Source organism: Syngnathus leptorhynchus, chromosome 20 (assembly GCF_054491065.1).
Source record: "Syngnathus leptorhynchus isolate UIUO chromosome 20, UIUO_Slep, whole genome shotgun sequence".
NCBI classification, from domain to species: domain Eukaryota; kingdom Metazoa; phylum Chordata; class Actinopteri; order Syngnathiformes; family Syngnathidae; genus Syngnathus; species Syngnathus leptorhynchus.
In genome coordinates, this window is record NC_141214.1 from 1,067,391 (window position 1) to 1,092,466 (window position 25,076).

Sequence of the window (25,076 nt, forward strand, 5' to 3'; positions counted from 1 at the left end):
GTATAAAGCGTGTGATCATCGTTTTATCTCCCCATTCCCTCTCCAGACTATTGCTCCCAATCCACAATTCCGTTAAGACGACTCTAACTTCACTGCGATTTTCTCAACATGAATATTTCATTTTAATGTGAAATCATTTCGTTTTGGGGGGAAGTGGGCTGGCTGTAAATATTATTGCTGCAAAGGAAAGATGGGTGATCGTATTGAAAGATGAATGGCGTTTTTGCCCCATCACAATGTTGCATTTTGAAACCAACCAGCGTGTTAATAGTGGATCACAACTCGTTGTATGCGCATTAAGCAAGGCGTAAGCATAAGCGCACTAAGCGGCTGCATTGGGCTTTGTGACCACGAGAGGGCGCCCAAACGTCGCGAGAGTAATCGTTTTCATACGAACGTCACAATTGTACGTACAATCTTGCGTACAAGTATAGTAGAGCCCTTGCCAGGAGTCAAATGTTGGCTCTTCCATTTTAAAACAACACAATATCCCTTCCCAATTTCAGCATTTATTTTCAATGCTTAAGAAAAAAAGCCCCATTGTTCATCATGGCCTTTGAACTCTTTGATATGTATACTGTAATCCAATGAACGCTGTTCCATGAGGTGACACGAGCATTTCTATTGACATGACTGCACGTGATGCTATTAGTTTCTTTTTAATCAATCTTGCATGTGCATAAATACCACAAAAACATGCACATTATTTTCTATCCTTAGCAGACAGCGCCAGATTGACACCAATTCAAAAAGCTCAAAGTTGGCTGTCAACGCTGAATTTGACTCGGTTTCAAGTGGTGTGTTGTTTCTGTCAGTCAACTCAACGCTGTTCTCCCATTGGTGGAAGGGCAGGTAGTCCCGCCTTCTCCTACCTGTCAATTTGTAACAGGCCGCGACAGCTTCCGGTAACCCCGCCCATCGCATCTCTTCTTCCTCTTTCCACCGGTGCTGTGGAGCGTCGTGCTGGTTCACTCTTGCGGTTTCGGTGCATCGCGGGATGTAACCGCTACCAGTCCAAATCTTATCCGAAAAGCTTTCGAAATTGCTGGCAAGGCAGCAAACCAAGGGAACTTACATCAGGACGGAGCGGAAGAAGATAGGCTAGTTTTGGCTGGAGGGGGGGACTCTAGCAAACCAACTGACACCGCACGCAGAAATGGCGGAGCACCACGCAGTCAGCGACGGCAAGCACAAAGCGTCCGCTAATGCCGGCAGCTCGGTGCACGGGAACAGCCGAGCCGGCGCCGCGGGTGCAACGGGCGGCAGAGGAGGCCTGTCGGGCGGACTGACACAGCCGGCGGGGTGGCAGTCGTTACTTTCGTTCAGCATTCTTTTTCTGGCCTGCCTGGCCGGATTCAGCTCCAGACTTTTCGCCGTCATTCGCTTCGAGAGCATCATCCACGAGTTCGACCCATGGTAAGATGATGATTATCAGTATTATTGCAATACCCAACGTAGTTGCATTGTCCTGTTTGAATGGCTAAGACTGCTCGTTGTCATGCTGTCTGAAGGAAGCATTTCCTTATGTTTTTTTTGTTTTGTTTCCGATAATAATGTCACGGTCCGGACCGGGCGTCCAAGGAACGTTGACATTTAAACATGACGCTTGGAGTCTTATTTAGCTAGCCGGTCTAGTTGACTACTTGTCTCCCTCCTCGTGCTGATTTGGCAGTCTTCTCCCACACTCGTGGTCCCACTGGGACTCAAATAGGAGGTGAGAAATGAATGAGGCTTTGCTTTGTAGCCTTCGAGACTTTTAATGCAATCATAGTATGACGTTGCACAATGTGGAGAGAAATGGCTTCGACCGCTGTGATTGATAGCCAGCGGGGTTCACTCTTATCTTCTAAGTCGTTGGTAATTAGACTGTGCAATGATAAGAAAGCATCATGGAATGGATCGAGGCTTTCGTTGACGTTCCAGCTTGGTGCTCGTCACCACTGCGGACGGTTTGTAACCCGGAAGCACATTGATTCACAATCTTCAGTCTCATTTAGTCACGTGGATCCTGCACTGATCGGACTTCCTCTTTGCGCTCACAACCTCAGTTACGCTAACAGTTCAACTCGTTTTAAAATACTAATGAAACAAGTCACAGCTATCAACAGCTTAATTAAGGGGGAAAGATATGGCTATAATTACTTGGACAAATGCAGAGCTGTAACTATCAGATCACATTTTAATTTCCATCCCCATATTAAAAAACAAACAAACAAAAAACAGCATGAGCAGAAAATGCACAAACATTAAGATCCAATAACTGGTTTCATGCATAATGTGGTACAAAATAGGCTTAAAGGTTGGTCGTTGTTTACCAAAGCCAAGGCAGGGCTTTGCATATGTTTTATTTTGGTTTAACACAAATAGCGTTGTTTCTTAAGAGGCGGGGCCTTGTGCGTGACCTCAGAAAGTGCATGTGTCTCTGAGCACCAGATTTGACCTACTGTGCTGGACTTTGTGACCTTTGAAACATCCCACTAGGACATGTTTCACTGTAGGCAATGGTTTAACTATTTATATTTCTCATGTGAACTGAAGTAACACATAACACACTTTAAAAGTCATCAATTGTGTAATCATCACTTTTTTTTTCTGATATGCTACTATGACTCCTCATTAAGTTTGACTTCAGGTTCTGCGGTCTTCCTCGCTTTGCCCTCATTGGTATGGGTATCCTTTTGAAAGATTAACAGCGGACAGGCTAAGTATGTTGTTAACGTGATGAGAGTCTGATTATTTTTACTTAGTGCTTGGAATTTGCCCCAGGCAATGACCTTAACATTGTTTCTGAGTGTTAAATAGTGCTCAGAGGCTGCTTTCTCTCATTAGAGCCTAGCCACGTAGCATCTGGCTGGTCACACGAGTGTTTTGCCATTGTGCATTTGAGAAACACACTTACACATTGGATTTGCTGCTCGCAGCCAACGCAAAGTCGTGTTCCCCGACTCCAAAACAAAGAAATTGCAAATGGAATATGGTTGGTTTAGATATTTTTGTCAGGTAAGTGGATTACTCATCACATAAGCGAGAAGCACAGCCCCACAGTTTTGACTTTGTGTGACACATTTCGGAATTTGACAGGGTTTACGCTTGTCGCGCAGAATGGCTGTTTCATTGATTCTTGGGGAAAAGCGAAGCGCTGCTATTGGGTTTGACTGGGACCTCTGTCACGTGCCGCATTTTTCATTAACAGTGTCACATTCATTTTGTTGAAGCCTTTTACTAAAATGTATTGAATTAATTTCCCCTCCAAACTCACTCGTGCATACTAAAACAAGGTGACGGGAGCAATTGATTGCACTTTCGGTCTTTTGCCGTGTCTATACTTGTGCATGGAAGATTCTTGAATATGATCTCATTGTTAACGCAGCGTCATGTATTTCTTAAAATAAATCCCCGCTATGCTATGCGCAGGGCTTCGGGGTGGAAGTGTTGGTAGAATGAAAAGCTTGAACGTTGGCATACTGACAGGTGTCAGCATGCAGCTCCGTGGGAGCCCACAACTACATTTGCAACAAAGAAAGATGGGGGAGAGAAATTGCGGAAGGATGCAAGGCGATGCAGAGGGAGAGAAGGATTTAATACCTGTCACGCATCCAATCTGAGGGAGCTTCTATAGATGGAGCCATAGAGATTTCATTGTTTCATGGCTTTTTTCTTGTCGTGCATCTTTGCTTTGTTATGACGCTAGGCGCATTTTTATCTGCCCGTGTGCCCTGTGTAAAAAAAAAAAAAAAAAAAAGTGTCTGTGGCTAAGAGATTTCTTTCAAAAGTGCCCATAAAATAGACACTGCTGAAGACTGGATTGATTTTTCAAGCAGCTGGCTATGTCTTGAAAAAGTTATTTCACCACATCTCAAAGTAATTTTGCTTGCAGTTTCTGCTATTGAGTTTGTTTAAACTTGTGTCAGAGCATGTTAAAAGCTTCTCTGGCTGGCTAGCTTAGCATAGCTTGAAGCTTGCATCTCTTATCAACACAGTAATGATGGAGTGTTGGTTGCATAGTCTTGTTATTATTGTGTACGAAAAATAAAGGGAACGTGAGCTTGACTGCTGGCCGGATAATTGTTTTCCTCCCGCCGGCGGAATTAATGGCCGCTGGAGTCACTTGATGAGGTAAGGGACCTTGGCTTGTATAAAAAATGTTGCTTAGTTGGGACAAAAGTTAATGTACAACAACTTGAGCAAACGTAAATGGTATTTGCAGACAATAGAATAATTAATAGATCATTGCTTCTAAAAATATTAATTAGTGAGTCACATGAATGTGTCCTAATCTTTTTTTTTTTTTAGTCTCAATCAAAATTCAAAAGAACCAAAGACTTCCAAATGAATGTGAATGAATACAGTAGACGTCAGTGGCGTCCATTAAACGGAGAGTGACTGGTGTTGTCAGATAAACTTGAGCACGTCCAGCGCTCTGATGCTCATTTGCAAAGGGGAATGGAGCTATTAAGACTTTGATTCAGACGCCGGGCGGCTGCTTTCAGTTGCACCCATTGGATCGCTCGCAGCTACCAATTACTATTTGTAACATGAAGTGCGTTATTAAAATGAACTGTGTGTCAATGGTGACCGACATGCAGAAGCTCATTAAAACACCTTATTATTACAGCGGTTGTTATTGTCCACTTTAATTGCTCTTTTGTTTGCCTCAGCCGAGAGGATTCCACGCTACTTGAAACCAACAGTAATTGGTATTCATAGGGGTCGGCTACCACAATATAAAAAGGGGCCCGGATCTCCAAATGCTATTAACGTGAACTTAGCTGACTCTTCAAGATAGCTGGAGTCTTTTAATGGAGTTAACGTGGCGTTAGTATTGGTCAAGAAGAAACCATTATTTGCACGCAGGGTCAAACCAGTAACTGAATCATAACAGTGCGATTTTGTCCAGTCAATTTGAAATCATGTCCTGTTTTTAGAAAAAGGGATAAAACAAAATGGCACAGAGCAATTTCCCAATTTTTTTTGGGGGGGGGGAGGTTTGCTCTGTGCCATTTTGGCAAAAGGGATAAAACAAAATGGCACAGAGCAATTTCCCATTTTTTTGTCTTTTAAAAGGTTTTGCCTTAATAGCTTGTGACAAGCGTTCTGTGTCTACTTCAGTGACAAACTAAATTTGTGGCACAATTGTCACTTTTGGCTCCAATTTGATCCAGAGCCCCAAAGTGCGTACTCATCTGTCTCTTTCTCCCTTTCAATGGTCTCATCCAAGCCTCCAAAATACAAGACCTACATGGATGAAGCAAATGGAATTTCTCTGGAGTGAAAATTGAAGTGACAAGGCATTCACAAGATGGCAATGTCGCGGTTCACTAAGATGGCTTTCATGCAGCCGGCGCAGCGGTCCCTCCCGGTCAATGCTGCAACCGTAATCACCTTGTGATTGACTGGCCATCAGTCCAAGGGTGTGGTGCACTTCTCACCTCAAGTCACCTCATGTCATTTTTGCCATTCAGCCATATGCTAGTTTGGCTAAATAAATCAAGGAATTGTCCTCTTTGTTCTGAGACTTTCCAAGTGTCATTTTTTGCAGGGCTATAGGACCAAATTGGGTCATGTCACTGTAACTCATGGCACATTTGAAGATGCATAGAGAATTGATATAAAATCCAACCAGTGTGACTCAGTTAGGACCTTTTAAAAACTCTCCACTGCATGCGTTATGTCGCAGAGGAACTCAATTCTCCGGGTGCCGAGATTAATTTGGGTTTCCTCTGCCTGAGGACGAGCGTAGTATCATCCGTTTAGCCACGAGCCATCCTTCATCCATGCCACCAAAGCCCTTAAGTGTGAAAACTCCCCCCATAACCGGGACGATATAATTGGATGAATATCCAATGCTTGATTTAGAACAGGAACTTGGTTGCCCCCACACACTAAACAAATCAGTGTCCTTTTTCCGTTACTAAATTATGCATGCCGTCGCAGTTATAGGAGTGTAACTTTGTGTTATCTGTATTCTGCTTGGTCGCTCATTAATTTACGTGGATAACGGCTGCTACATCAAACGAGCGCCGCTTTGGGGGTTTCGTGCCGTGGGTCCACGGTTTTTGTCGTCTGTCTTCCGCTCCCCCAAAAGAAAAAAACAATGACCCAGCATGGTTTTCATTACCCTCATTTGTTTTTAGTACTAGAAATTCCTCATGCGCTAATCAAGGTAGTTGACCAAATTGTTCTGGTTGGTTGGCAGGTTATTTCGTATGGATTGTCAAATTACTTTTAAGTGCGCTTCCATAATCGGACATGAAATCATATCTGAATCAGGAGGTGGCAAACTACTCTCACCCCCTGCTTGTTTTTACAAATATGGACATATGTTAATTCTTGGTAGTTGTTAAACAAGTGGAACGAAATAAAAGTGGCCTTGTAACGGAGTTATTGTCAGATGTTCCATTATTTTTATGGCCAAAAGCCATCACGTACTTAGCCTCTGCAAACGCTGCACTCACTTTATAAAGATTCTTGCTTATGTATGGCATGAAGTTTGCCATTCCAGATGCTAGCGCAAACTCAACTGGTCCCTCCACTCCGGCAAATGCACTATTGTCACTTTGATGTAACTCATTACCATCCCGATGTCTACTCTGGAAAACCTGGCAACTACTCCAGCTTTATAACCAACAATGTTTTTCAAACGCAAAGATTGATAGTGAACTTTGTGTCCAACAATGGTGTTCATTGTATTGGATAAGCAAGTGTACCATTCATTTGCCGCAACATTGACTATTAATGCCTCTTGGCCGCACAATCAGGGAAGTTGTTTACATTCAGCTAAGAGTCTTTCCACGTCTCAGTCACTACCTGCGTGACCTATTATCAAGGGTTCTCAGTTCTGCCCACCCAGGATTAGCGATACCCAAATGGCAAGTCTCTTCATACGGCTGGCTATTGAGGCCTTGCATGGGCATTCACTTGATTTACCACATCATCTTAATGATGAAGCTGCAAAGATGTCAGTGTCTTGTTCAATCCATTGGGATGGAGACATATTACACGCGGTCGGTCTCTTAGTGACTTTGCAGTATATAGCGAAGCCATTATGATCAACGCAGGAAAAATAACCACCTATTTTTTTTTTAACACACTTATCAATTGTATGGCCGACAGCTATAAGTGTCCGCTGCTGTACTTTGCTTTATCATCCCCTTTTATGGCCTATTCATTTCCGGAAGATGTATTCTATTTATAAGGAGTTGGGAAAAGGTTTTTTTTTGTTTTGCTTTCCCACCGCAAGTAAATGTTTGGATGTATCAGTTCTGTCCAAGAACAAGATGGGCACCCTGCGCAGGTATCAGATCATTGTGTGGGGCAGGAATGGTCAAATCACTGTCAATAAGAAGAAGATGCAGACCTCAAGTCTAATGACACATGGTGATAGATTAGTGAAAGAACGTTTTAAATAGGCAACAGTGTCATTGAATAGGCATATGAGAGCCTTTGTTTGCAATGTAAAAAATAGCCACCCACCAAAACTGTTTTGTGTCAGTAATTAATCAAAATGTGTGCGATTTAATGCCGTTGTTCCTCCAGTGGCTTATCCTATTTTTGCAATCGCATTTTTTGGGGTGGGATAGAAGCCATTCTTTCATAATCCATTTCCTTTGATTCATATGCCACCGTTTGAATTTATTTGTTTTGTTTTGGGTCTTAGCATTTAATTTTCTTCTTTTGATCGGATTGGCCACAATTTTTCATTTCAAAGAAACCCCCACACAATGTGTCTTGGAACACACCATTTGATTTAACTCTGTTCAGAACATAAATTGGTCCATTTTATAAACATAGTTGCCAAAATGAATTGTGTCTTATTGGAATTTTAATTGACTTTACTCAAGCAAACGTTGATTCTTTTTGGGAGATAATTGGTATAGATTTGCACAGAATGAAGACTAAACAAGGAGCTAAATTTAGCCTGGAACTTTCAGATTACATACCTCCAGAGCATTTAATCAAACATGCCAGCATTTATATTTAGGCTAATGCTCTTTGATATATTTCAAATGAGACTGAAGTGTTTTGGAATCATCGTTTGGGGGATATTTATGGTTTGAACTCATAGTTCTAAAACCGTTTGAGGGGGTTGCAAACAATATATATATTTTTTTTACTATTACCAGTCGTTCATCCTCAGCGGAATTATGTGGAGTTGCAGTTTTGTGCAAACCAGCAGATATTGACACGACTTAGTATTTAATCTGAATCTATCTGGTGTTTGTGCCGTCTGGTTCTTACACATCTGTTGCAAATAAATTCTGTCCATCAGGCATATTCACAAGGAGGATTCAAGCTGACATCCAGTATGTGATTATGGATGCCTATGTGTTTGCTAATAGGATTAAGGATGTGCCCCTTGAATAGTCAACAGTACTATATGGAATCTGAATAGGGTTCGCATCAAAAATAATTTGTTTTTTTTCAGTGTTTGCCTCTGTGTTTTTTATTGTCCTGTAGATTATTGAAATGGTTTAATTTGGTTTGCTGCAACCCTGGCACATGGTTGATTGCAGTTTGAATTATTTGTACACAGCTTTATTCAGCATAATTCTGCAGGGTTTCTGCATTTGGCTGCAATCATTTTTTTTTTCTGTTTTAACTTAGGCTGACCTTAGCAGTTGGCATCACCGCTAAGGCTCAGAGTCAATTGAAGCCTTATCTTCCCTCTTTTTCACAAGGCAAAGCATCTGCTGCTTCCCCATTGTTTCTACTCTCACAAAAGCCATCCTTCTTTGGAAAAGTGTTTTTAGTCCGTCAGCTCACATAGCAATTTGGCAAGCTGCGACGAGGACGAAAATGCGGTGCAGTCACTCTTAACCTTCATCTTTTTTTGTGTCTCCTCAGGTTCAACTACAGATCAACACATCATCTCACAACCAATGGCTTCTACGAGTTTCTTAACTGGTTTGATGAAAGAGCCTGGTACCCGTTGGGAAGGATCGTAGGTGGCACGGTACGTTTTTTTCCTCCGTTGCAAAATGAGGTCGTGCTCCTCATCGCACATTTCTGCTTTTCTGCTAGATTGCCTCTCTAGGTAATAAGAACACATTTTAGCCAGGAAAATAATGAAACCTTTATTGCAATTTCTTCTTTTTTTTTTTTTTTAACGCAGTATCATTTTGAGGCTCACACAAGATGCTCTCTTTGGTCTCACTTACAGATGCTGCATTGAAGTGGATCAAATGCATGTTTAATTATTATTTTACAAATGTCTTTAACAGCGAGTTGGACTCCAATTGCCTTTCATCTGGCTCCTTTTTTGTCACATGCAAAAATATTTCAACGAATGATATGATTTGTAGCAGAGGTTTTCGAGGTGCTGTGGTCTAAGTCGTGCACCATGGCAACATTTCTTCGAATCTGATGCGTCTTAAATGTTGCGAGTTTTACTCCCCTTTGAAGCAGCAGGCTTTCAACATATTTTACAGACTGCCGTTGTTTTGGCTCATTAATAGCCCAGCAGAGTCTGTCAGTCATAGTCGTGTCGTGGCTGGTCATTGCCACAATATTTTCACTTCTGTTGTATCCAATTATAGTAATTCGATTCATAAACAAATTGCACAGCCTGTAATTCCGTCACACTTTTGGCCTTAATGCTCTTTGTTAAATCCCAAATCCCCCATGTCAGTCATGTGACAGTTCTCGACTTTTTTTGCAGATACCATTATCATCGCAACGCCTACTTTAACTGATGATAAAGGGCAGCCGCTTAAAAAAAATGACAGATAATGTTTGCTCATTGTGTTCCGTAATTCACAAAAGCAGCGAGGAATAGCAAAACCTGTCGTCTGCTTATACTCATCGTCAGAGGCTGATGATTGTGAGTTTAGACCTCGTGCACGGTGGTGGGATATGCTAAATACTATTCCAACAGCAATTTCGCCTCTCGCTGACATTGACTCGGCCAATAGGAAAACACCAGGAAATGGTATCAGTGTCACATTAGCGGTTACGTAAGCTAGCTAAATCTAACCTTGCACGCAAATGTGCAGTAATAACTCACTTTCAAATCTGTAACAGGAGCAATATAATTCTGTGCCCTTTATACCACTGCATTATATCAAACTGCTGCCTGCTGGCTTTTTATTTGTATGTTTTAATTTATTTAGATTCCGACCGTTCTCATGAATTGTGTATGCTAACATTAAGGCTCCAAGCACCATTTAGCTTTTATCAGTTAACGTGACAGTCGACTTTCTTTTGAGCCCAGTCCATCTTATTTCCATTTCACTACCAGCCGTCATGCAGGGGAGAAACTGCCAGACATGCCTTCTCCTGACACCAAAGATAAGAAAGAAGTGCTTCTTGAATGTAATGGTCCAAACAAAGCACAATAGAAGCTATAAAGCAAACATTGTTATGATGAAGACCATGACACAAGTGCGTCTTTGGCGAAAGCTTTTTTCTTGCTTCTTATTTTGTTTTTGAAATGAGCAACTCATCATTTCCTCATCATTCAAATGTTTCTTTTCCCATCCTATCTGCCCAGGTCTATCCCGGATTAATGGTGACGGCAGGACTCATCCACTACGTGCTCAACTTGCTTCACATCACGGTCCACATTCGAGACGTGTGCGTTTTTCTGGCGCCGGTGTTCAGCGGTCTCACGGCCATCTCCACCTTCTTGCTGACGCGGGAGCTGTGGAACCAGGGCGCAGGGCTGCTGGCGGCCTGCTTCATCGCCATCGTCCCCGGCTACATCTCCCGCTCGGTGGCCGGCTCCTTTGACAATGAGGGCATTGCCATCTTTGCCCTCCAGTTCACTTACTATCTCTGGGTATGTATGCGCCGTTGGATTTTTCATCTTTCACAGTCCTTTGTTCATGTTGGGTCGACACAGGCAGAAAAAGTGGGCCCCCGTTTTATGTTGTACGGTCTCAGATGATGAATTATAGATCAGCAGTCTTAAAAGGCATGGAGGGTTTCCATGCTGACAGACAGTAATGGCAGACATGAGCAAAAGGAGAGCTTTGGCCAAGCGCATAATCCTCATATTACGTCTGCTGTGTTTCTCCTCTTTTTCTGAATACATTTCATTAATTTGATGCCAATTAAAATGACTGTTCCAAATGATATGTGAATGCTAACTGTTGTCATTGAGTTGAAATATCAAAGGAGAAAGGCGCTAGTTAATATATCTTGCCGCAGGAGAGCCATTCATTGGACATAATGCAATCATCTTGGTGGGACTCACCTTTCACGAACGCTACTTTATTACCTTTCTTTTTTTTTTCTAAATACCTCTAACAGGGCTCGAGATTAGGAGCGCAGGGACCGAATGAGATTATATTAGAAGCACCTATTTTTGGATGTGGAGTTTGCACACGCAGCCCACAGCACTGATTAGGGAAAAAATGCCCAAATTGTAACATAGAAAAATCAAGCATCAACAATCTTGCCTTCAACATGTATAACTCTTTTCTGATGGTTTTATGATCAGAAATGTGAAGAATGTGACAGCAACCTGAGATGTATATTAAACAAATGTATGACTATTGGATATATCTTCACTCCGTCCATGAATGAACTGCTTGTTTTTCCCCAGGTGAAATCTGTAAAGACGGGCTCTGTGTTCTGGACCATTGGCTGTTGCCTCTGCTATTTTTATATGGTAAGTGTCGTTGCACACAAACGGTGACACTGCTGACATTTTGATGTTTCACCCCATGGCTACAGCTGCTATTTGTTTTATTCCATGCCGTCCTTCTGCTGATGTTTGTGTAAGCGGAGAAACTGAGAGTCTATTGAATTGTTAAGTACAGGTTGTTTTTAAGCTCATTGAATTCAGAATGACAATTGCCGGTTGTCCTTTTTATTTTTACCCTCTGAAGAAAGATTTACCGCATGTGATATTGCTCTTTCCTTCCATCGTGCTCAATCTGAATTGGTAATTTGGATTTTATCTGCAGCCCCCCTACTCTTGTTGATACAGTCGTCCTAGCAACAACAACAAAAAAGCTTTTTGGTCGTGAGGCTAAAGTAAAGCATCATCCCGCATTCAATAAGTTTTTTTTTTTTTTTTTTTTTTTTTTTCTTTTTTTTTTACAATCCTGTTTTGCTTTTAACACTGGGTGTAACCGAATGTGACAAGTGCGAGAGATGCATGTCGATAAAAAGAGGTCCTCGATCTTGATATCATCCTCATCGGGAAGGGCGAGATAAGGAAAAGGATCAAAGCGACAGGCTTGGGCTGATGGGGGGAAGCCACCAGAAGTATTCTCGTTGCTGTGCAACCTCTTTTTCTTTCCAGTCGGAAGTGTGCGAGGTTGGAGAAGCATTATGCCCGAATCGCTCTTGCCGACATGCTCGTTCTTCCAGTAATGTGTTTTCAATATATGTACTACTCTTGTAGGTCTCGGCATGGGGAGGCTACGTGTTCATCATCAACCTGATTCCCCTCCACGTGTTCGTGCTGCTGCTGATGCAACGTTACAGCCGAAGAGTCTACATCGGTATGGCGCACGCGTTTGTCGGGACTGATTTGATGTTTACACTTCAATTGGATTTTGAATGTAAATGCATGCAAATACAAATCTCCTCCTCTTATACAACCTACCCAACAGCTGCTCAAAATTCTAATTGAAGATGAAAAAAGATGCTTTGCTTAAAGTGGGGCGGATAATGAACATGGGGGGGGGGGTGCAAGTAGACAAGGTGGAAATATCCAACATTGATATCCCTTTGAGAGTTTGAGCTTGTAATATTCCCCCCCCCCCCCCCCCCCCCCGGTCTCTCTACAGCCTACAGCACATTCTACATTGTCGGTCTCGTGCTATCGATGCAGATTCCGTTTGTGGGCTTCCAGCCGATCAGGACCAGCGAGCATATGGCTGCTGCCGGTAAGTCAGATGTGACCCATGTGATTTACGAGTCCCTAATAATGTGAACTTAAGTTTTTTTTTTTCCCAACTACCACCGCTGCAGTATACTAGTGTATATCTTTTTGTTTGTCTTACTTTGCACACAAACGGCGTTAAACGATTCAACACCTTAAATATCTGCCGCTCACAGCTTTTGGCTTCCCGCTTGCTCCGAGAGACCAAGTATCTTTTATGTTTGCCTGCGTAGCAGCTGCTCCGAACATCTGCTGGTAGCACTTAGAAGAGCGAGTGAGCCATGGAATTGTTGGGACGGTGCCCCCCGTGGCAGCGAAAAGGTGGGATGGAATTTTAGCAGCGTGGCTGCTTTCCAAGACAAGAACGGGGTGATGCACGTTGTCAAAGGAGGTGCTGAAAGCGCTGGAAAGAACTGCTTCATTTCTTTTATATCAAATTCACCAGATGCTTCAAAGGGGGGCAAATTGAAGCACAGTGAATAAAATAAGAAAGACCGATTCAGTGAAAACAAAGAGTGCCATGAATGACAAGAGATTCACTATTGAGTCTTTTTTTTTCTTTTTTCTTTCAGGTGTGTTTGCACTTCTCCAAGCGTACGCCTTCTTGCAGTACTTGAGAGACAGACTGACCAGGCAAGAATTCCAAACACTCTTCTTCCTCGGCGTTTCTCTGGCCGCTGGCGTGGTCTTCCTCACCGTGATCTATCTCACATACACGGGTACGTATGCATTTTTCTTTCATATTTAGATGGTCATTTTTTGCACAGCTTCTTTATCCTCCGCTCTGTTACACTCGGTAATTATACGATTAAAGATTTCATGTAATTACACGTGCGAGCAATTTCAATATTATTCCTGGTAAATGTCTTTGCTTTCTAATCGAATGAATCTGATCTATTGCTCTTTACAATACTTGCCGTAATGTCCTCTTATGCACACAGTGTCATTTTTGCACAAGTCCCATGGCAGATTAGATTAATAAGCGTCTTCTCAAATAGGTCAATGAACTGATCCGGCCGGGATCCTTGCATCAAATAGACTTGCCCTGAGGCTTCGTTTATTTCATGCCACATTAAAGCTCTCATGCGATTGTGAGGCCAAGCAGTCGTGTATATGGATTGCATTTTTAGCTAATATCACAATGTAAACAAAGTGAGCAGGTCATTTTTCAAGTAACTAACATTCTTAGTAAAAGAGAAGTGAAATGCAAATGTACATGGAGAATACTACAGGCCCCTTCACGTAAAAGTCAAAAGAATGTTTTCCTCTTATTGTTGGCGTATTGTACTGAGCAGCTAGCTAGCTACCTGTATGTCACAAGGAATTCTTTTTCTGGTTGTCATCACATTTTTCAGCGATATTCTTTTGTGGTTGGCATGACAAAAGAATAGAGGGAGAAAGGAAAAAAAACTCCCAACTCTCAAAGTTGATGTCTTCCGAGGTTTTGGTGATTCCTCTCAGAATGTGTCAGGGTCTTTTTTTGCTTTTCTCATTTTCCTGGTTAATATTTTCTTGTGTTGTGCATCTCCGCTGTGGTTTTATGACTAGCTAAGCCGCCTACATTTCATGCTTTCTTTGTCATTTATTGATTCCATTTAGATTTTCCCCCAGTATTTCCGAGCTGTAATTTTTGCTGCGGGATGGAGTGGATTTTTTTTTTTTTTTGCAAAATCACATTTCATTCCATTTGTACGAATTAGAGTTGATTTAGCATTTCGGGAGCACTTCTTAGTAAAACTCTGTTTAACATCATACCAAATCAAAGTCCCAGTAAGGCGATGAATGGAATAAATTTACAAGCGCACTCAAATAGTATCCATAAAACGCATTTGATGAGTCTGCCGATCATCATTAAGGGGCGATTTATGTCGTCAAGTCGCTGATAATCAATAGCTAGTTCTACTGAGGTGTACTGTGGAAACAAATGAGTCGCCACTGAAAAACGGGCAACATTGCATTTCTAAATATTCAGCTGAGCTCATTTGTCTCGTGTCGACTGTGCACGTGTACGACGATGAGAGGCCCCCCGAGCAACAATTCAAAGCTGTAATGTATTCCAGATCAAAGCTGAAAATATGGATGCATATATATGTGTCTCATTTGCAGCTTAAATGCTTCCTCTTATGTTTATAAATAAGAGAATTGCAGTCATTAAGTTGTCAGGATACTACTGTAGACACATTCTGATAATCACACGAGCGCTGCATTTTCTGGAGCCCTTTTTCTCAGCCTTTGATTGGTCCGTCCTTTAATATTTTTATAGCCAGCACAAAATGTCTTGCAGGGAATTATAACGGCACAATGGGATAGTTTGATGGTTTAAAGTAGTCTGCGCGTAAAGGGTGTTCCTTTAAAAATTGAAGCACAATTCTAGTGTATTTTCACTGAAGGTGTTGAATATACACAGTTATTTTGTCAGTGTCTAAAAATGGCAGAGATTGCGTTTTCTGCTCTTGGAGAGACTTTTGGAATGGAAGCTGGCTACACAATAGAGCCAAACTCGAGCTGATAGAAGTCATATTTGGCCACAGGGCCGGCCGGCCGGCCGACCGGCCACCCACCAGCCAAATTGGCATTCGTAAAAAAAGACATTCGCAATCTCCCGTGTCAGCCTTGACTCGACTTGACTGATCTGGCTGGCGTGTCTCTCGCCCTGTGTCAGCTGAGAAGAGATTGATTGCACAATAGAGGATATATTGAATATGATTGTTAATGATTTTATTTTTTTTCAATCTATTTTTAGGATACATTGCTCCGTGGAGCGGGCGTTTCTACTCACTATGGGACACTGGGTGAGTTGTACTGAACAAAAGGCTCATCACTGTACCATGTCGCACAGAGGTTTAAACTCTGCGACAGAACAATTTCTTGCCCCCACATAGCAGCATGTGTCCTGTGATCTCCAAAAGACAAACGCGTGTGTGGCAATCCGTTCTCCCATGTTTGCTAATTGAAGTGGTATAGGACTTGTCCTTAGTAGGCTGATAGAAATTCTTTTTGTGGCTGGCTGTCTTTTCTTCCCCCACTATGCTAATCACTAAACGCTTGAAAGGGAAAATATTCCAAGTTTCAGGCTGTAATGAATGAACCGATAGCATAAAACACCAAAGAAAGAGAGAGCATAACTCATCTGTGGTGATATGGCTTCATCCTACCTTATTATTCTGTAGAATTTATTGTATAATCTGTCAAAATGCTCATCTCTGTCCTTTCCCCCTTAGCTATGCCAAGATCCACATCCCCATCATAGCGTCGGTGTCGGAGCATCAGCCGACCACGTGGGTCTCCTTCTTCTTCGACCTTCACATCCTCGTGTGCACGTTCCCGGCAGGCCTCTGGTTCTGCATCAAGAACATAAATGACGAACGGGTGTTTGGTAAGAATCAAGGGCATGCAATGTACCCGCTATGTTTTCAAGAGGTGTGCGCTAACCAACTGCAATCTATCTATCATTTGGGGCATGTTTTACCACTCAGTGGATAGTCACAAGATGAATGAGCCTCATTTGGTCCTGGCATAAGACACTAAATTCTTCAAGTCCCTCGAAGGGAATAGATTTGGGGACAGCGCTGTTCACTTTGAAGTCGTTGGCAGACATCCAGGGTGTGATATCATGAAGTCAGTTTGATGGGGTGGAAAGGAAGGCCAAGGATGTTTTGTTGTTATTTGTAACCAGTTGTAACTGTAAATGTGGCCAGTGTGATTCTGAACAGAAGGGGACCCAACATTAAGCCTTGAGGGACGCCATGTGTAACCGGGTGGACCTATATGCATGCAGGAAAAATGCTGTCCGTGCCAATGTTATGACGTGAGCAAAAGCTGAATTATGGAAACGAAAGGCTGAATTGAATGGAGCGCTAAAGTCTCTCTGAAGCCAAATGTGCTGCTGCAGAAAGTGAATGCTGACAGTTTGATTTTCATTCAGCAGTCTTAATGAAGTGCCAAGTCGCTGTCATTCAGATAAGAAAACACTCACATTTATCTTTTAAAAAAAGGATGTTGAGTGTGGGAAGAAGAAATATTGTTCAATGACTGTCCATCAACACCCACCCCCCCCAAATCCCTCAACGATTAAACATTTACATATTGTGAAATCTAGTGATTGTCTGTCTGGGTGTCGCAGTCACCTTCAGCTCTCTTGCATTGTTGCTGACTAATTTGAAACAGATTGTGCCAAAAGATAAAGGAAGTATGGAATCCACGTATGGCATGGGAATAGCTGAATACATTTTCAATAATAGAGAGAATTTTCTGCTCCGGCAATCTGATCATTGAATCTTTACAACGATGACGGTCCTATTGTTGGCTGGCTGCTGTTTCACCAGCAGCCAGTTGGCGGTCTCGGTGCGACAAACAATGACTGTCTGTCTTGTTAATGGAATTGGGTGAATCACTCCATTTTCACTGATTGAATCAACTGAGGTGATTTTAAGGCAATTATGTGTTATTTTTGACTGCGTCTGAAGGACAACAGAACTAAAGTCACCAAATTATTACAAGCTTTCAAGATGAAAGATGAGAACTGTCCAGATGAAGAGCAGAGAACCTTTAAGCAATAGCAAAGTCCTTCAGCAGTCTGGTTCTCCGACAACTTACTCAGCCAATTATTGCTATTGATTAGCCACTCACTTGTTGAGCCAGGTCTGCGCTTTTCAAGGACGGAAAGCTAGCTATAAAGGCATTTTCTATTCAGGGCGTGCAATGTGGAGAATTAGAAAACTGATTAGCTGAGTCTGGGGCTACTTTTTCACTTTATTCATGGGATTCCCTTTACTCATTCTTTTTTTTTTTTTTGACATCCCTCATATATTTTCAGTCTTATTCTATGAGTCCCCAGGTTTTTGTTTTTCTTCTTCTTGCAGTTGCCCTGTATGCCATCAGTGCGGTGTACTTCGCCGGGGTGATGGTGCGTCTCATGCTGACACTTACTCCGGTGGTGTGCATGCTGTCAGCAGTAGCTTTCTCCAGCGTCTTTGAACACTACATGGGAGATGACACCAAGCGGGAGAAACCCCCCGCCGAAGATAGCAGTGATGAGGATGACAAGAGGAATTCTGGCAATCTCTATGATAAGGTTGGGTACAATCATGGTCCATTTTTTTCTTGTTGACTTGTATTATAACATACTGGGGTGGATTTACTTTGCAAAAAAAAAATTAAAAATCTGCTGTGATGCATAACATACTTGAAAGGCAAAAATTGAAGTGTAAATCCAGCCCTCGATTCAAAGTCACTGCGATCTCTCTATTGTTGTTTGTGAACTTGGCTCGACACCCATAGTGGTGCTTTCGTGCTCAAAAGGAAGCCTGGCAGACAGTCAGCTTTCATCTCCACATCCCACAAAAAGATTTCAAGCCGTTTCAGCTAACCTGTGATTCATCCAGCTATTTGATACTTTTTATTCATTTCCAAGCTTGATCCCCTTTATTGTTTGTTTACAAATGTCAGCCAAAACATTGAGTGCAACCACCACATGTGCCTAATATTTTTCAAATGAGTATCCTCGCCACAACATCCAGACCACTGGCAAAAGCCTGAAACATACTAACAGTGGAATTCTTTGTCTCACATTTGTACAATAGGTACGCCTACACCAATATTGCATGATTTGATCAAACACGAGCACTCTTCAAGACAGTTTGCATATGTCTTCAGGCTGGCAAGGTGCGCAAGCATGTGTCAGAGCAAGAGAAAGCAGAAGAAGGCTTGGGTCCAAACATCAAGTCCATCGTGACCATGCTGATGTTAATGCTCCTGATGATGTTTGCCGTCCACTGCACGTGGGTCACCAGCAATGCCTACTCCAGCCCCAGCGTGGTACTCGCCTCGTACAACCACGACGGGTAGGAGTTGCGCGCTCACTCACACACACACACCTGCTGTAATTTGATAATGGCTGTGAAATTAGCATAAGGAGAGAGTCCAAATCAAGAGTGGTTCACAGTAGCATGGCTCCACAAAGAGCAGCGAGCTGGGGAGTGCATGCATATTTCATCCATTTGGTGAAATATTGATGATGTGCATGACAGCCAAAGCTTTGATATGGCTACTTATTTTCCACTTTCTAGGTCACGACGTAAATGTGTTTGTGTTAAGGATATGCCGCAGTTATCGCCCGTCTTCAGAGAGTAGCGTCACGCTCATTACTGACTTTCTAAATAGACTCGGCGAGACATGATCAAATTGTCGGCTTTATTTATTTTTTCCCCTAAATTCTGAATTTGTCCCAGTCCAGCTACTGTTAAATTTATGTGGTGCTTTATGTTCACAATAGTGGCCGCTGCGCAAATATTTGGCAGCTGCATTGCTAGCTTGAATAAATGAAGCGTCGCATATTGCATCTCAAATAGACGCTGCGCTCTCCCTAACTCCCTCCCTCCCTCCCTCCCTCCCTCGGCAGGACAAAAGAACGACAGGTGGTGCCACTAGGTGGCTGCGATTCCCACTCTGACATGTGATCCACCCAAGTGTCGGTCGGTGGGTGCATGTCATTACTACAGCAAACACCATCTGCAAGGCAGACTCGCTGGTGTTTGTTGGAGTTACAAGAAAAGCTGCTGCTATAAATTCCAGAACGGTGAATTGAATCAATTGATTGGATATCTCTTTTTCAAATCCTTAGCATTTCAGTTTTGTCACCAGCTAACAAAGATGGACTTTTCTTTCTGCCCTTAGCTGTAATTAACACAGGCCTTGCATTGTCTCCACTTGACAAATTCATTTATGACAGGAAGGAGGGGGAAACATGCTAAAGCATCCCCGCATTGATTTAACTACTTCCCTGTAACGCCTTATTTATTGGTCTTTGTGTTGTCAGGTCACGTAACATCCTGGATGACTTCAGGGAGGCGTACTACTGGCTGAGGCAGAATACTGATGAGCACGCGCGCGTCATGTCGTGGTGGGATTACGGTTATCAAATTGCCGGGATGGCCAACAGGACGACGCTGGTCGATAATAACACGTGGAACAACAGTCATATCGCGCTGGTAAGCTATTTATTTTAATTGACTGTCAGACTCGGCTTTTTTTTTTTTTTTTTTTTTTTAATTAAACTGCCAATTCTAACTGTTCTCTCCTTCTAGGCTCGGTATTAGGCATTTAATTTAAGGACACTGCAGTTAATTGGTGTCGCATACTGTAGGAGGTGTTGATTTGTCTCTGTGCTGCATTTAAAAATGTTTTACTGTCAAGCTCCATCTGCTCTTTGACTGCCCTTGCTGCCCGTTGGCTCCTCATTTGTTCTTGGGAAATATAATCACGGCGCATTTGAGGGCGTAATTGGCTACTCCTCGGTGTTGCATTTTATTTGCGCTTTCTTTCATCTCCAACTGTGACAGTGGAGAGGCACTTCTCCCGCACTTTACATGCGGCCAACTTCCTAGATTAAAAGTCGGAATTTGTCCAGCACGCTTTTGAATGTCTTTGTCTGCATCTCTTCCATTTTGGAGGGATGAGGGACTGGTAGCAAGATTAGGAATATATATACGCTGTTAGATTCACATTAATGTTTCATCTATTTTATATTGCTCCATATTTTTAGTCGAGGGATTTTTTTCCCTAAATTCTCCCGACACTAGCGTAAATTAGCTGCGGTGCGACCGGGTTCTATTGGAAATGTATTCAAGGGATAATTTTGCCACACTTTAGGTGGGGAAAGCCATGTCTTCCAATGAAAGCGCGGCCTACAAAATCATGAGGTCCCTGGACGTGGACTACGTGCTGATTATTTTCGGCGGCGTCATCGGCTACTCGGGCGACGACATCAACAAGTTTCTATGGATGGTGCGGATAGCCGAGGGCGAGCACCCAAAGGACATCAGGGTAAGTGATAAGTAAATAATCCGAGATCAAAATATTGAGTCCAGCAGGTTTCAACACAGCCAGTAATGGAGCGCAGAATGACTCGCAACGCATTAACACCTGACCACAACAATGATGGCGAACTGAAGACTTATCAGTTACGCAACGGCAATCTATTTAAATGCCCCCCCCCCGGAGCTCCATCGCCGTAATGATTTTTTGGAGCAAGGTGCAAGCACATCAGTAACTCCTATCGACTGCTGGCTGCCAATGCGAGCTGAATACCAAGAAGGTTTTATCTCTGATGTAGTATTCATAGTTTGTTGTGAACAGTTGTGTCAAACATTTGAAACGGTGGCATGAATTGATCTTAAATTGCCGCTGTCCAACGGTGGACAGTAAATGTCGCTTTTATGTCAAAAGGTCCGATTGGGGCCGAAAGAAAACAAAAAAGTCACTCCGCTTGAATATTTATGGTCTTTGGGAAAGAAACTCTATTGGTTGAAGTTGTGTAGTGTTTCCACCAAATGGCTTTTCCAGCTACTTAACCGTCTACACAGCTCAGGATCAGGATCCTTTCAACTAAGCACCCAGTCTGGATGTTTCCATTAAACACGCTCCAACAAAGCTCAAGTGCAGCTTCACTCCCAAGTGTAATCCTTGACATTCCAAGACTGACTCCTAATAAGTTTTCATTTTCAAGTCGGTGTACTAAACAGTGAAAAGCAAAAGTTCCAATCGTGAATTTGCTGTCCTGTTTTCTTGCAGGAGAGCGACTACTTCACCCCTCAGGGAGAGTTCAGAGTGGACAAGGCGGGTTCTCCCACTCTGCTCAACTGCCTCATGTACAAGATGTCCTACTATCGATTTGGTGAAATGCAGGTGAGCTGAGCTGAGCAGTGAGTTGAAGCTAATGACCGCTTCATTTGGCGCTGTAACTACAACACGTCGAGCGAGTTGCACATCTTCAGGGCACGCCGGCCGGGTCTTGTTAGAATCCACAATAAGTTCCACCTGCCGCTCCGATCCACTTCAGGGGCTGGGATAATGAACGGGAAGTTGACACAGGTCTTGTTATCTCCCAACAACGGTGTGCTATGGCACTTTGTAGACAGTAACAAGCAACCGCCAACGCCACCGCGCTAAAGAAGTCTGACTGGCGCTCGCTCGCTAGCAGGTACCTCGGGAGTCCCCGCGGTGGCTAGGAGGATTTCAAGGGTTATCAGATGCTTTGTGCCGTGGTACTAGATGGATGGCTTGGTCCTTCTTGAGCTGATCCGACCGCTCTAACTGCTGCCTCGGGGTCAACACAGTCGGTTGCACATCTCGCCTATTATGGGAAATTGAAATAGAAGATAACAAATAGCTTGTTTTACTGTGTTATTTAAAAGCCTGGAATATTCCTGGATGGATGGATGGATGGATGGATGGATGGATGGATGGATGGATGGATGGATGGATGGATGGATGGATGGATGGACAAAGCTACTCCTGTAATACTTTTCAGGCCAATCCCTCACAGCACACGGCATTGTTTTTCTACCAAAATCAGATATTGCCTAGCAACCTGCAGCTTCCACAGTTTTTCTCTTTAGTCGGCAAAATGACCCTTAAACCTTTTTCAAGTTGCCCGAAGGTTTGCAAACTGTTGTGCTAGATTCCGCTAAATCTTACATTTGCTTCTCAAGAGAGACAGGTTGCCTAATAAGTATTTTTTTTTTTCTTTTCCATTTTTGTTCTGGGAAATTGTGTTTCTTCTGACATTTTGCTACGCCTCTCCCGCAGTTGGACTTTCGAACGCCCCCGGGCTTCGACCGGACACGTAACGCCGAGATTGGCAACAAGGATATCAAATTCAAGCACCTGGAGGAGGCCTTCACCTCAGAGCACTGGCTGGTCAGGATCTACAAGGTCAAAAACCTTGGCAACAGGGAGCCCATCGACCGCAAGCTTCGCAGCATCGTGCCCAAACAGAAGTACACCTCCAAAAAGGTACAAACAGCTTGTGCGTGCGTGCGTGCATCTATGGAGGTCATTCATTTGTAGTCAAGCTTTGTTTATTTAGTCGTATTATTTAAGTGGGAGGGAGGTTCAGCGGCGTAATCCACCTGACGTGCCTGCCTGCCTGCCTGTTGTCTTTCAGAGTGCCAAGAGGAAGCGTGGCTACGTGAAGAACAAGCTGCTCCTGAAGAAAGGAAAGAAAGTACAAAAAAAGTAACCCAGACGAACTCTCCTCCTAGGAAAACAAATAGAATGCGAAGAAACCTCTGACAAACAATGAAGAAGAGCACCCGGGTGAGGATTTTTTGTGGCACTTGGGCTCAACCGTTTCTCATAAAGAGCACCCCCGTGTGGCCAGGAAGGTGAAGTGTCAAATTCTGGTTTTCCCAGAGAGCCGTTGTCCATTTTATCTCGCGGGGGGGGGACATTTTGTCTTGCTTCTTTTCTCCACTCTTTTTGATTTTGCTATTAATTTTTTTTAACTTTGTACTTGAATGTGTGGCGTGGCATCGGGCTGCTCTGTTGTTTTTTGTCGATTAAAACTGTTGTGCTACACGAACCATGTGATTATCAGTGCGCGTGGTGGGGCAAAGGTTTAGAAGTGGGTTAGGGGGAGGCGTCGAAGCGTTTTGCACCAAAGAGCCATCGACGTGACCTTGCTCCGTGGCACATGTGAACTCCTGAAAAAGTGAGGAAGCGCTCAGGCCTCGTTCCTGACACGTGTACACGTCAACGTATGCGGTATGGAGGGACGTCACATACCTTCACAATCATTTTCACCACCATCATCATCACTCACTCTTCCTTTTCTGATCATTTCAAAAACAATTGGCCTAAAATGTCATTGTTATGTAAAAATCATGTCAAAGGAGTATAATATATTGGATTCTTGTGATTAGTTTGTTTGTTTGTTTGTTTTAATATGGAGTTTTTTTCTCAAATTTTCTTTGGAGTGTTTTATGGATGTTTTTTGTATGGCAGCAAATAGATCAGTGAATGCAATAATTCTTGTACAGAGGGCCTTGAGATTTTGTTAATGGATGGAATGAATGTGTTTTTACAATGCCGCCCATTCCCCCCCCCTTATAAATATTCTAGATTGTACATTTTTGCTGCTAGGGCTTCAAAGAGGCAAGCAACAATATGTAAAAAGTAGGGTTGTTAATAAATTAGCCCTCCCTTCCTGCAGAGGGAGCTCTAGTTGGGTAAGCAAGCCCTAGTGCCTCGTCACTGACTCAGTCTTCCGTCATTTGGTCGTCGTTTAGAAACAGTTGCCTTGTAAAGCGCACGGAAGGGGCTAACTACTGAAACTATTGATACGGAGACTATGTAAAGAGTTTCATCGTTCAGTTTATGCCTTGCCTTGCTCTTCCCATCTCATAGGGAAACACATCACCCCTTTAATGGTTTCCACTCCAGAGCTGTGTCCTGTTGCGTTGGCTCGTCTGCTCACTGGTGTGTAAATGTGTTGCTGTTCTGGGCCACACTGGGAGAAAAATCAAGACCATTTGGCAAAGACAAGTCAACATTTTACAGTTGTCATTTTACACACAGTGGTAGTTCAGTACAAACCTCCGCTTGTAAAATTGCATCAGTGGTAAGAAGAAACTAAAATAAATCAACAGTGGTCATTTTGGATAACAGTACAACTTAATACTGTATTCATAATTTCACTTTTTTTTTTTTCCTGAGCAGTGTGGCGCTTAATAGTCTATTCCTGAAATATCTTCTTAAAGGTGGGAATGACACTCGCGCAAGTATCCTATTGATGTCTTAAATCTCATTATTATGTTTACTGTGATGAGCAATTTTAAAGCAAAAAAAAAAAGTCTTGGTTGAACATTTTCTTTCAATCAGTGATAGAGGTCAGAATTCAATTAGCCAAAGGGTTTTCCATTGTAAAAGTCAACTTTCTTGACTAAATGCACATCTGTCTGCTTCAATATAATGTAACAATGACACAGTTCTGACTGACAGTAAGCTTTTTTTTTTTTTTCTTCCCCCCAAAGACACTGAACTGCGTTGACACTTCATTGTGTTGCCATGTCTGATTTCTGATTCTCGAAGTGCACGCCTCCCTCCACTGTCGTATAGATATGATCATTGTCACATCTGCATCACTGTTGTTGGTAAAAAATGTATTTTTTGTTGTTGTGTAATTTTTTTTTTTTTTTTTTTTTTTTTTTTTTTTTTTTTTTACATTTTCTTTCCTCACTGGGGTTTCTTATCACATCTTGTTTGGCTTTCAGACCATCACCTCGCTTCCTCTTTATAGTTTGCTTTCAAAGGAAGCGTTCAGACTAAGCCTTAATGTGATGTGAGTTGCTTACCCTACTGGGTTTTTTTGTTTTTGTTTTTTTAAGTAACCAAAATTTCCTTCACTACTGCTGTTTTCATTTTTTTGTCTCAGTGCTGTTTGTTCTTGACACTCTTTGAT

At 42.6% G+C, this 25,076-nt stretch overlaps 1 protein-coding gene across 1 annotated transcript; it reads left to right on the top strand.

Annotated features, from left to right (window-relative positions):
* The first annotated feature begins 916 nt into the window (after positions 1–916).
* stt3b (STT3 oligosaccharyltransferase complex catalytic subunit B) lies at positions 917–24,835 on the top strand. Its single transcript, XM_085900623.1, has 16 exons — positions 917–1,416; positions 8,845–8,953; positions 10,490–10,777; positions 11,546–11,611; positions 12,353–12,452; positions 12,741–12,839; positions 13,408–13,554; positions 15,579–15,627; positions 16,057–16,211; positions 17,698–17,909; positions 18,491–18,678; positions 19,653–19,824; positions 20,486–20,659; positions 21,407–21,520; positions 22,424–22,630; positions 22,782–24,835. Exons 1-16 carry the CDS (start codon positions 1,157–1,159, stop codon positions 22,854–22,856), a joined length of 2,415 nt encoding a protein of 804 aa, XP_085756749.1. The 5' UTR covers positions 917–1,156; the 3' UTR covers positions 22,857–24,835.
* The last annotated feature ends 241 nt before the right edge of the window (positions 24,836–25,076 follow it).

Coding starts and splice junctions, on each gene's coding strand:
- stt3b (XM_085900623.1), top strand. CDS start 1,157: ATGGCGGAGCACCACGCAGTCAGCGACGGCAAGCACAAAGCGTCCGCT. Junction 8,954..10,489: donor GAAGGATCGTAGGTGGCACG/GTACGTTTTTTT, acceptor CTATCTGCCCAG/GTCTATCCCGGATTAATGGT. Junction 10,778..11,545: donor AGTTCACTTACTATCTCTGG/GTATGTATGCGC, acceptor GTTTTTCCCCAG/GTGAAATCTGTAAAGACGGG.